General features: G+C 38.7%; 1 protein-coding gene across 2 annotated transcripts; it reads left to right on the forward strand.

Annotated features, from left to right (window-relative positions):
• Positions 1-712: 712 nt before the first annotated feature.
• On the forward strand, positions 713-12,806 carry LOC146483963 (uncharacterized). 2 transcript variants are annotated; one of them, XM_085105069.1, is made up of 4 exons: positions 713-922; positions 8,935-10,161; positions 11,480-11,536; positions 11,791-12,806. In XM_085105069.1, exons 2-4 carry the CDS (start codon positions 9,016-9,018, stop codon positions 12,259-12,261), a joined length of 1,674 nt encoding a protein of 557 aa, XP_084961195.1. In that variant the 5' UTR covers positions 713-922; positions 8,935-9,015; the 3' UTR covers positions 12,262-12,806. The 2 variants fall into 2 exon arrangements, with proteins under 2 accessions (XP_084961195.1, XP_084961194.1); XM_085105068.1 differs by lacking the exon at positions 713-922 and adding an exon at positions 2,363-2,497 and having other exon boundaries at positions 11,791-12,789.

Here is a 12,806-nt window from a genome sequence, read left to right on the forward strand (position 1 = left end):
TGAGAAATCCGAGCTCTCACAACAGGAGTCGAACCTATGACCTCTAGTCTGAAATGTCAGCGGTTCCCTCGAGCTTTGGAGAATACCAAAGAATAACCTCCCGAGAATAACCTCCCGAATACTTCTTACGACTGGGCTATAATGGTGACTGGCATAGCAGTGATTATAAATTACAATTACAATTACAGCTCGGCAAGCAACCTGACTTACAGTAGCTGTGCCTCAAACACAAGTCGATACAACTTTGATACGACCAAAGTGAAAAAATCAGCGCTAGCTGTCACAATCATAGTAAAAAAATAAAGGTGTTGAATTTGTCGCATAAGATTGATAAAATGCTTATTGAATATTCAATTTGATAGCTTAAGCCGAGCGCGACGTGCGCGAGACGCAAGCGTGGAGCGCGCGACGAGAGCTGAGGCGGAAAGAAAAATAGTGTAGCAAAAAAACAAAAAAAAAACAAAGGTGATAAATTTGTCATATAAACTGAGATAGATAAAATCGATGGAGTGATGCCGGACCTGGTTCTTTTTTCTTTCCGCCCCCATCCTCCCCCTCACACTCAATTGCTATAAGTAAATATTATAAGCTATAAATAAGAATTCATTCATATAGATAGTGGACCACCAAGTTATTGGAACTACTCGAGAGTTACATTAGAGCAGTGCCCTTCCTGACACACGCTGAGATACATACCTTCACAGATATACCTGTAACGGCGAGTTGATCTACTTTCCCCGCGAGAAAGAATTAATAACGAAGGCTGCTTTGCTTGACATGACGGAGGCTTAGGAGGCTGGACTTAAAGCCTGAATTGATTGACGTGTCCCAGACTCCCATTCAAGCGTACAGTCAGTAATTACCGACGCACTAAGACGTCAACCTCGACCGACCTTGCCCCAGACTTTCGACAGCAACCTTTGTAAGTATTTAACTTCTGAACACAGTAATTATTTAGAAATCAAGTTACATTTCCTGTTGAGATGAATACAATCAGAAAGGTGGCAAATATTCTAAATAACCGTAATTGTTGCTTTCATAATATCTGATGTGCCATTGTGTATCTTAATTCACACTGTATATGTAGGTAAAAATCATTACCAAGCTGAGTTTGGGACACCCCTCAAAACAAACCAAAAGCTTTGATTGTTGAAAAATGTGGCCTTTACAGCTGCAGTCTCTCAAGTTCAACGCTAAAGCAAAATTCCTCAGATTCAGATGAATGAGGTGATCGCGTATTGAGTTAAAAGTGTGAAGTTTGGCATGCCCTTTTGAATTGCTTGCAGTAGCGGAATGAAGCGCGGAATCGTATTCCTAGGGAAAACGCCGTTTAACGAACGTAAATTTAGCTTTGGGAGAACGAAGATATTTTAATTTCTTCACCATCGTCTACTCGGCAATAGAAATGGAATATTTCAAAACATTTACGTTTATTAACATGAATGCTTTGTCATGCAGAACAAGGTAATTACACAAGAAGCGTTTGTCATTCATGCTAATGTGTCACGCACCAGGGTCGACTGGGTGCAAAGTGATAAAAGAACCACATGGGTTGGTCCTCTTGTGATTTTTGTCTTTAACAAATAACCTTGCGTACAGTATTTATCGATAGCGCATATTCCATGTTAATCAAGATACTAACAGAGTCTCCAGTGTGCAATAATTTGGATTTTACTTAATGTGCAGTTACTGCCCCGAAGATGAACAATTGTATTGAAAAACAAAAGCCTCTTCGGTTGAACTAACATTAAACGCCCGGCGCCATTTATGCAGAAAAACAACCTAACAGGGGTTGCTCATAACGCCCGCCTAAGATTTTTCTCGTGTAATTCATTTCATATTTCCTTGGAATAATAATCTCTTTCGTTATATTCTATCGGATGTGTTTTTTTACAAAACGTCAAACAAATGTGGTAACGTTAGTGTAGCCCATGACAACTCAGGAGAAGTTAAAGAATGTCAGTGGGCTCCCAGTTTATCCGACAACGTTTTCCTTCAAAACAACTTCACCAGCGTTCGTCTCTATTCTTCCGGTAATATTCACAGCATCAGAGCTGAAAATACGGTAACACATCGGTGGGTTTATCTTGTCCTTCATGACAACAGAAAAGAGAGCTAAGAATGCCCTCTGGCACTGTCCATCATGTTTTGAAAGTTTCATACGAATTTGCGCAGTCTGTCTGAAATGTGCGCGTATAGCTGTCACCTGATAGCCATCTCTGTTGTGTTTGGTTCAATTTAATGGTAAAAAAATGTAAATTTTCCTCTTATTTTTTGGCTTCTATGTCGTTGCGTGATCCGATCCTACACACTTTCAACTAGTGTAATTTACATATGTTTTAATATAACATCTCAATTGACATTTTACTATGCCTTTACAGCGAACATATGATAGCTTTTAGCTTTAGTTACTTTAACATCTTCGTCTTCTCGCTTTGTGTCGTCCCTGCTGTGAGGTTCTGCTGCCATGCATTGCTCATATACTTGCTGATTCAAGGTATACTGTAGTTAGTTTTTATTGCTTTTGTGTCGTGCGGTTATAATCTCCACTTCATTGTTTGAATGGATTAGAGTTTGACGGGGGATGAATAGGGTATGTTAGTCTACTGAACTATTGCCTTTAATCCTTTGAATGCTTTTGCTTAAATCCGAATCCGCAAAACTTTCGCGAACATTTCGCAGAAGCGATGACCTGTTTACACTCTTTATTGGTGACGACATGTTTGAGTAACTAAAGCTTTTTAGAGTTTGTAATATATTGTTTGTACGGCAAATAATTCAGCGGTGTGAAAACCTCATCCAAAACTCATTCCTATGGGATAAATCGGTAATCCGCTGCATTTGCACAGTGAACTTATCCGAACAACATATTCCTCGCGTATTCACCCGTGCTTGTTTGTATTTTAATTACCCGGGTTTAATTATTCCTGTGGTGACTCATTACTGTTGAAAAGAGAAATAATACATAGAGGAGTATATGATAAATATAATAAGTGTGTTTAATCAATCGCACGTTTTCAGTTAAATCCTGTGCGAGGGCACTTGTCCTTTGCGACCTTTATTTACGTATCTGAGAAATGCGTGGGTACAAACGAAAAACAAAGGAAAGTCGCACATAGTTACCCTCGCATAAAGTGGTTGCACGCCGTTTGAACACAAACTTTTCAACTGTTGCTATTACAAAAGTGTTGAAATCATTAACAAAATTATTTCTGTCGCTCTTGTATTGTGACAGAACCCTGTATGCGTTAAAATTGGGCTCCCTAAATTCCCAGAGAGCAAGAGAAACTATTTGCAAAAAGGTTTTAGCATCATGAATGGCCATGCTTATAGCAAACAACAACGATTGTATTTGGTTTTTGCGTGTGTCTAAATGGAATTAATTGTCAAAAACAAACAGATCAAAACACAACAAGAACAATGATAGATGTAAATTGGTGTGATATTGATTTTCCAAAAGCAATGAACAGATATCTTAACAAAATCACATTTTTTTTCCACACAGAAAAGTCTACATCATTAAATGGCAACAACAATCTTTTATGTTCATTAAGTTGGATTGACGAATTTAGCGCACAAAGAAACAGACATCTTTTTTTTCCGAGGCCTAATATTTAAACATCGCATGAATTTCGATCGTGTCAACTTTCCGATAAGAAAATCTGGTTTTATGCCAATCAACCTCACATTAGAATATGTCACTGAATATGATTTGTTTTGTTCTGGAGTTTTAAATGACAGTTCGATCAGGCAACTAACATGCGAAGTTAGCATAGTATAAACTTGTCCTTCTCAGTGAAGGGTGTCAGGAGTGTAATGGTGAAAGATGCTGCGATAGAAGAGGAAACGATTTGCTGTCCTCAATCTGATCAAGATTCATAAAGTGATCAGGCAGGTTGGAGATTTAGCACTTATTGTTTCGCCCGTTCATTACAAAATTAGTAATAGCAGAGTCGTGAAGAGACGTCAGAGGTAGCGTAGGATTCAGTGATCCTTGATTCAAGACGTCAATGAATGTCATCGATAACTAGAGACGTAGCGATCATCTATAAATATCCTTCATATTCCAAAACGGCCCCCCTACCCCACTCTACACATGACCCTGAATCTTGGCGGTAAAAGGGAGGGTACATGCTCAAAGCCCAGCAAAAAAGTCTTCAACATGTAAGAACAATTAATTTGAAAAAAAATAAAAAAATAAAACGCTACGTGTCCGCCGCACGTTGGGAGAATGCGAAGTAAATCTATTACCGAGCAATTGTTTGCCAACTACACTCCGTGAAGCTTAATTTGCGTGATTATTTTTGTCATTGTCTTGTGAAAACTAAAGAACATTTTGGATGACTAAAACGCAAAATTTATACCATACAACAGTTAAGCGACGTAAGCAAAAGCGCAAAAATGCTTATTTCACCGTGAAAACGGCCTCGACGTCAGCATAAGCACAAGGATCAAAATTTTTCCTTTTCTTATGTTGTGCTTCAGTTTGTGCTTGCGTCGCGTTCGTTTTTAATCAACATTAAGCTCTTGTGCTTGTGCTTGGCTTGTGCTTGACTCGCTAGTGAAAACCAGGCTTTAAAGTCATCCCCAAATAACCGCCAAAGTCACCCTGATAATCACAATTTACGTCCTTATGCACACGTGTGCCATTTATGTTAAAGGCTACTCTGTAGTTTTGTATTTTGCCTCTGCGCCTTTGCCGCGCTTCAGTGTCAACTGTTACAGTTTTTTGCTTTTCTTGGACGGCGTAGATTTCTCAAATAACAGCTTCGTTTTTGAGCGCAGGATTCAGTGTTATAGAAAATCAATAAAGACAACAATTTTTATAAATTGAATACATACTTAAATTATATACATACATGCTTTATTCAAGATGCAGATATTACAGGACTATATACATGTACAAATAAAACATAAGAATTTAAAAAGAAGGCATCTTGTAAGGAACAACAACAACAAAAAGAACTTAATTAACCCTCATAGTTTACAAAAAGCACTTGCTATGTAAAATAGAAATGATAGGGGTATTGGCTACCTGAAATATTGGTTGATTATTCCATAGCTTAACTATCATAATGAAAAATGAACGTTTATAACAGCCCAGTTTTGGTAGGTTTGACAGAGTTTATACGAATGATTAGCTCTCGAAGATTTGGTTGTAGTAAATTCGAAAAAATCTTCAAATTTTAAATTATAAGAACCAAACACTATCTTATAACACTCAACTTAAGACAAATAAGTTCTACGGTCGGATAGAGTAGGTCATTTAGGCAGCTGACATCGATGTTCATACGACATATCCCCTTTATGTTGATTAGGAACCAATCTTGACGCTCTTCTCGGTACACTCTTTAGTGTATGAATGTCCTTGGCGAGCTAAGTGTTGAAAAGTTTCGCTCACCGACGCCAACAGTCAGAAAACACACCGAAACGAATCTAGCACTCGATACAGTCACGTAACTTTTATTCAAAGGCAGAAACTGCATAGCTTCTGGAAACTTCTGGAAACCTAGCTACACAGTTCATAAATGCTTACTGGTCTCTAGGCAGTCTCTAAATCTATTGATGACATTTCACTGAGAGTGTACCTATATTTCTAATACTAAGGGCACCGCATTGCCGCCATGTTGGTGGACAAAACAAACGCAGGGGGTAAAAATTCGCCCACATAATTTGCATAAAAATGGCAGTTAACTCCGAGAGGAGAAAAATCTTATTGTTCCTGTCCACCAACATGGCCGCCATGACGTCACATGTAAACCATCATTTGGGATTTTCTTTATAGACACCTTCCTCCGAAGGATTTCTGCTCTAAGAACCCCTCTAGGGACCAGTCTGCAGTAGGATTCTCTGCTCTACAAACATCCCCCGGTCTTTCATTACTAACAATAAAATTTCTGACAGTTCTGTTATCCCAGTTATGAATTCTGCTTCTAGCATTAAGAATTACACGCAATGTAATGCACAAGTAGAGTAAACCTCCCTTGAGAATAAAAATTACAGCAAGTCCCATCTGTAATTTTTGTTACTTGGGCACTGACAGGTACCGCGTATTCGTTTTCCCTTTGCAACAACCATTATTTTTGTGATAACACGTTTTTAGTTTTTAGGCTGTCTGGACAATTTCTTTAATTCCTGGAACCGTTATATTACGGGTTTCTCGAAAACTCGCTGGCTGCGGGAAATACTGAGATTGTACAGTAGAAATCGGCGAGAATCAGAGAGTGAACAGCACTAGGCTCCAACAGTAACTGAAATAACTGCGATGCCTCCAAGATATCACCAAAACTGTAACCAAATAATGTCTTACAAGGGACTCATATATTAATCAAAAATAGCGAAAATTACATAGTCACAGAAAGGAAAGTACATAACTGATTAAGAAGTCTAAGTTAAAGAGGAAGTGTCATCTGGTTTTGATCTCTTTTGTTAAAAAAAAAGTGAAATAAGACATTGACTAAGCTACAAAATAATTCTAGAACAACGAGAGGAAAGAAGCCAGCTCAGTTCTTGAAGGGAAAAACTCGTGATCTGTTCTAGCGCATTTTGGAAACAAAGATGCCAGAACTTGAAAAACATTAGACTAACATATTTCAAGTTTCAATCCATTGCGACTTACTCTGTCTCTGGCCAAAGGCACTAATCGACAGTTTTAATGCACAGGGGTGATAATTTATAACAAAACTAGACAGTTATTTCTTTTTTTCTTTTGACAGACAAACAATTCTGGGTTTTGAAATGACATCAAATTCGCGTGATACTTCCCCTTTAACATTATCATTCTCATCGCACTACAGAATCAGAGAGAACTTCGATTGGACAAAACGGAATTCACACTTAACAAAATTAACCCTTTCCAAAACAATACAAGCAGTTAATGAGAGGGCCACAGTAGGTTGTAATTGCAGTTTAACTCTTATTACAGTTATCCTTCAATACAAACACTTTACGGCGGGTAGTAGTTATGGTTTACTGTACTGAAAACTGATCATGAAGACTATTTTTCCAATGGATTTTTTTTTTAGATTTTCCTTTTCACAACAAAGCAAACAAGCAATAATTTCTTCCTTACATTTTACAGTGCGCGTGATCAATGGTTTCGATGGAGAGAAAAATCAGTGGCCATAGTGAGAAGATGACGCGTTTACGCTAGCAAACTATCTATTATTACAGTCAGTCGCTTAAACAAAGTGGAGAGTGACAAAGAGCCATTGCTATAAAGACAATTGAGTAATTTTCGCTCGCTTTTTTATTCGTCAACAAAAGAATATGTCAATGGGGACTACTAGTCCGCTCAAAGCTTGCAACTAAGTTTACAAACTTTTCAAACTAAGCGAGTATATTTAAGGTTTTTATTAATTTCCTTAACCATCTTAGAATCATTATTATTATTATTATTATTATTATTATTATTATTATTATTATTATTATTATTATTATTACTTTTTTCGCTGTTTTCATCTTTCGGTCTTTTCAGACGTGAAGTAAAAGGATAAAATTGTTAAATTAATTTACGATTGACCAGTTGCCTGCCTCTATCGATGATTGCTCACTAGGGATTTTTCCTTAACCTAACACAGGCTGGTTGAAAGGGGCAGAAAGTGCCAGCGCTGATTTTCAAGATTCATTACCTTTTTATCGACACAAAATCTTATAACTGTGTGAATTTTGTTCAAACGTACCTGGTAACATGTGGCTTGGTATATCATGGCATAAATGATAGATTAAAGAATTAACTGTACAGTGTATGTTAATAAAGTATTAAAGTGAACCCAGGTTCACTTTTTTCTTTAGTACTTTAGCATACACTGTAAATTTAATTCGCTGATGCATCATTTGTGTCCGTAGTGCTTAGCGGCAAAACATTCATTTGTACCCTTCATATTATGGTAGTGTTGAATAATACATTTGCTGAGTATAACATTCCGTTTCACTTTAGTTAAAAAAGTACTGTCTTCAAAAAGTGTTTATAGTCCAATCCACTGCGTACTTTTCGAATTCATAACCCCTTTATCAGAAACAAATTCCGGTAATTTCGTTTAATGAACATGATTAAAATCAAACGTTCTTGTCCATGCGCGTCTCATGGTGCAGATGCACTGGAAAGTTGATTGCGCACACGACTGCTGTAAATTTAAAAGCCTCCAGGTGCAATTGCTGTAAACTTAAAAATCAGCAGCCTTTCATCGCGTAGCCTTTTCTCTTTATCGTGCTTGACTTGCCTCACCACAGATACTCTCATATCACTGAACTTGTAAACAAGAAGACTGAAGCGATTGGCAACGCGGAATCCGCCTCCTTAATAGCGGGTTTCTGATTAAACCGTTACAACGCACGGAGATATTGAGCGGAAAGGTCTGAAGGCCTACGACCAGCACTCTCTCGTCAAGCCCTCATCTTGACCAATAACCACCAGGAATATTCCCTGCTAGAACCAGCACCCAGGTGCCGTGCTTGTTACTTCACTGAAGGGAAGGACGATGTAGGTCTCCTCTACTAACGGGTTTCTTATACCTAGCTGACGGGACTGCACCGCTGCCGCGCCGGCGTAGTTTACATCATTGCGTGTCACCTCTGCCAAATGATGTACATTGGTGAAACGTTTAGAAGGCCCATAACAAGATCCGTAATATGAGAGTGTCTGTGGTAAGACAAGAAAAGTCTCGTGTGCAAAAGGCTCAGTTGCAATTACCAAAACCCAAACGTGTTAACGATGCTTGTCAGTCGTATAAACGAGCAAATGTAACTTGTCAAGGATAGCTCTTCACGAAAAAGAGACTCTCAAGGAAAACCTTCAAGGGTGTAACCAGCTTTTGGACAGCTATTAATACAACTTATGTTTAACGTAGCCGCTATAAACAGTATACTTATAACGTCACCGAGTTTTAAACTAAACATCATTGACGATTTGGGATCCTAAATTGTATTTTTCAGAATTGTCCATGACCAACATTCCATGTATGTAGAAAATAAGAGCAATCCGGACTCATAGAAGCCATACAAAAACCAAAGTTGATGGCCAGGATGTACTCGTTAAACGACATGGCAAATGGTTGTGTAAAGATAGAGCCTTTGGACGAATCACTTTACAATGGACCAAGTAACCAAATGGTCTTGACTAGCGAGCTTCCTGCAGTAAAGGAGGAGAAAAAAGACATACCATGCAACGTGGTTGGTCAAAAACCAGTGTATCTACCACAGGAGTCCGAGTATCAGTTACCTTCTCTGGAAGAGATAAGTCGCCAATCAGATGTTTTCAACATTCAAATTACCAACATTCAAGGAACACTGCCTAATCAAAATGGTTTCAACGATGAAATCACCTCTAACCAGTTAAAAAATCACGTGAATGAACCACCAACCAGAGATGAAAGCAATCAAGAAATGCAATCAAGGTTTGATTATGGCACTCAGGGGAAAATGCAAATTGCTGAAGAATATCGTGACGGACACCTCTTGCAACACATGGTCACTGAAGAGAACTTATATCCAGCGGAGAATGAGGTGAGATCACCCATAAATCAATCGAGTTTCCACGACAGGGATTCTTTACGCAAGACAGCAGAACAAGGGAATACAAAGATGCCACAGCAGTTAAATTTCCACCAGAGAGTGTCACCAAGCGGACTAAGCCATCACCCTTATGCAGAAAGTTCTCAAACATCATTGTCAGGCTTCCAGACGACTAACCGGTATACATTTCCAGATGGTTACCAGCAATACGGCCTGTTGTCAGCTTACCACTGTGGCCCCCAGAATGGCTCATCTTCTCGAATCGGCACCGAGATGGTTGCTTCGTCAAATGTGATGTCAAACTCAACGGTCCCTCTGCACCACCTGGCTGTCCAAGATGGATTGACAACTTCCCAAATGGGAGAAAAGGTGCGTTACCAGGCCATTAACTATCACCCAGAAATACGTTTCCACAGTGGACACAACTCCCACGAATCTCTCCAAGCTCAACAGTTCCACCATCATCACAATGCTGGACCACATGCCCCTAGGAGCGCCAGTAGCTGCCATTGCTGTTGCAATCAATCGTCACAAAACGAATCGTGTTATTCTGCTGTTTTTGGTGTGGAAACCCAAAGGCCATCAGTCATCATGGTTCCCGTGAGCTGGAACAGTAGCACTTCGGGTATCTCGCATGTGCCATGGAAGGTAAGAATTCTTTCACTGTTACACTAACGTCAGTTTTCCAGTGCCGTGCAAAAAGAGTGTGGTCTGGTTGGGAAATTCCTTAGTAGGCATCCCTCCTATTTGTTCATAGAAAAAAAGATTAACGTTTTCATTTTTGACGTGGATCGCAACAGCGAACTAATTTGAAGATAGCGAATATAAATTGGTCTACGAGAAAACTAGTGCACTGCCGTTCGTGAACCACCGAATACAACAGCAGAAGATAACTAAAAAAACTCCCTTTATCTTGTTTCTTGGTGTCCGTTGTTAGTTGACATATTGCGATGGCATTACAATGTGTCGGAGGGGAAACTTTCAACTTCCGGTTGGCGTCTGTGACCCAAGAGCGCTTAAAAGAGCAGTGTCACCTAGTTTTAGTGCCACTTTGAAATACTGAGCCAAAAACATATTTGTATCGATAAAAATGTTAAAGCAATGGTTGAGTTTTGTTTCTAATTGCCCTACTACTGCACAGAAACTAATATTAAACATCCTTGACTGCAGATGGCAAGGATGGCAATGCATATCAACTTGAAAAAATTGGCGAAGTTTTTCAAGTTCTTCCTAAGTTCTTCCCTAAGTGCAATTTCATGTCAGAGAAAAGGTTCTCTCATGTCGTATATATGTTCAAATGTTGAGCGGTTTTGAGCAAAGTACAGTAAAATCTCCTTGACAATGCCACATTTAATGGGTTTCTACCTGTTCATAACGTGGTTTTAAGTTTAGCATTGCTTTAGTTTGGGCTACCCACAAAATACACAAAAAATCAAAGCTAATATCGCGTTTTACTGTGCTTGGTACTTGTTACTTTTTTGCTTCGTGTTCTTATTGGTTCATTGCGCTTTTTAGTTGCGCTTACTGTGATTTGCCAGAATGATTACTTTGTTTTGGTTATACACTCAACTGAAAATTGCTCTAAAGATCCGAGAGGGGAGGGGGTGGGGGTGTGGGGGCGTGCCCAAGTCTAAAGCCAGATTTGTTTCGGGGTAGTTCCATGTTCAAATCCTCGGCCACGCTTCTTAAATAGGCAACTGGTAAGACCCCCTGCCAGTTGCAATTTATAGTTATTTAAGTATCCCCAATTAGCAGGACAGGGTTAAATAATTTGACACTTAAATAATGTTGTTATTAAGTAAGTATTATTAACATTATCATCATTCTATCATTCAATATTCATACAAGTTACAGTCTCATTCAATTCAAATCTTTTTACTGGGTACTACTGCTGCACAGATGGAATTCATTATGACACGAAGAAGAAAAGTGCAATGCAATTATTTTTTGTTTCTTTCTGATTCAGGTTAGCAACCCTTATTCGCTGCAGCAGCAAAATCGGCCAAACGTTGCCGATGGACTGGTAAGTCCTTGTAAAATATCAGTTTTCTCTTTTTTTTTCAGTTTAGTTTTTCCACTATACGCGGACATCTGTTCCCTACTGAGACAGTTTACAGTACTGTATATCACTATAATTTGGGCTGTTATACCGGGTCCATCAAATTCATAAATTTTGTCATAGTCATGAATTTTTAAGTCTTTCATCTATTGGCAAACTATAATTCACTGTCTCCTTTTAAATTATTTATATTTATATTTATATTTTTTTATTTTCAGAATGATTCAGATTCATCTGACGACGACGAAGACGGAAAACCAGAGAAATATTTTCGCTTGAACATCGATGGGACCACAGCAAGATTCAAGCTGACGAAAGATGATTGGGAAAGAATTCCTATCAACACGTTCCCAAGCGGTGGCCGATTGCTGAGTGGGGACTGGACCAGAATCTTTCTCAGCAAAGTCAAAGAAAGCAACCCATGGTGCAGTTTGCGCTTCAAAAATAATCACGTGAGATCAGAAAACTCCCGCAAAATCCACTCAGCAGTGTTCTTCAGAGGAGGCGCGGAATGCAAGCGTCCAGAATGTAACGTCAAAGTGCGATTTGTCATCCAAAAAGAGAGAGGAAAATACGTCGACGTGACGTATGTGGGCAATGTATGCCACAGTAGTGAGCCTGGATGGAGAGACGTCACGTCAGATAACAACGAAAGAAATAAACGCGTTCGTCGCACGCACTCTTCTTGAATGAAATCATGGACGCTCTTCGTGTTAACTGACATTGCAAAGTTTTGTTCACATAGAGTTTCTGGGTTAACGGAATCCATTTGATTCGGATTTAATTACTAATCAAAAAAGGTTTTTGTCCCGCAGTTTTGACTTAGACTTTTCTGTACCATCAGCTTGAAAACAGCTTTTGAAACAATTTTAACGAACAAGACGAAAACGTCAGGTAACTTTTAATCGTGGATTAGCCTTAATCGGCTTTTGAACAACCAGACCCTGTATTTTAATCCATATGTGCAATACCCATTGCTTGGATATTTTACTACAAGACTATATCTTTGTACTTGAAAGGAGTCAATATAGTTTCTTATTCAAATTGAAATTAACTCATTCAAATGTACTTCTGAACTATCGAAATGTCGTATTTTCAACGAATTAAGATGAAATGATAACGAAAAGATCGTTTTTGTTACCTAAAGGGATCCTCAACTAAAACTCGGTGAGGCAATATGACGATTTTAAAGCCTTACGCTCCTGAATTCAAATAAATTCCAGTGATTACATGG

This window comes from Pavona decussata, unplaced genomic scaffold (genome assembly GCF_977016875.1).
Source record: "Pavona decussata unplaced genomic scaffold, jaPavDecu1.1 SCAFFOLD_37, whole genome shotgun sequence".
NCBI classification, from domain to species: domain Eukaryota; kingdom Metazoa; phylum Cnidaria; class Anthozoa; order Scleractinia; family Agariciidae; genus Pavona; species Pavona decussata.

What these genes read in the sequence shown, in the direction of transcription:
- LOC146483963 (XM_085105069.1), top strand. Translation starts at nt 9,016, where the DNA reads ATGGCCAGGATGTACTCGTTAAACGACATGGCAAATGGTTGTGTAAAG. An exon ending in TCTCGCATGTGCCATGGAAG is followed by an intron (nt 10,162 to 11,479) that starts GTAAGAATTCTT and finishes TTTCTGATTCAG; the next exon opens with GTTAGCAACCCTTATTCGCT. An exon ending in CAAACGTTGCCGATGGACTG is followed by an intron (nt 11,537 to 11,790) that starts GTAAGTCCTTGT and finishes TTTTATTTTCAG; the next exon opens with AATGATTCAGATTCATCTGA.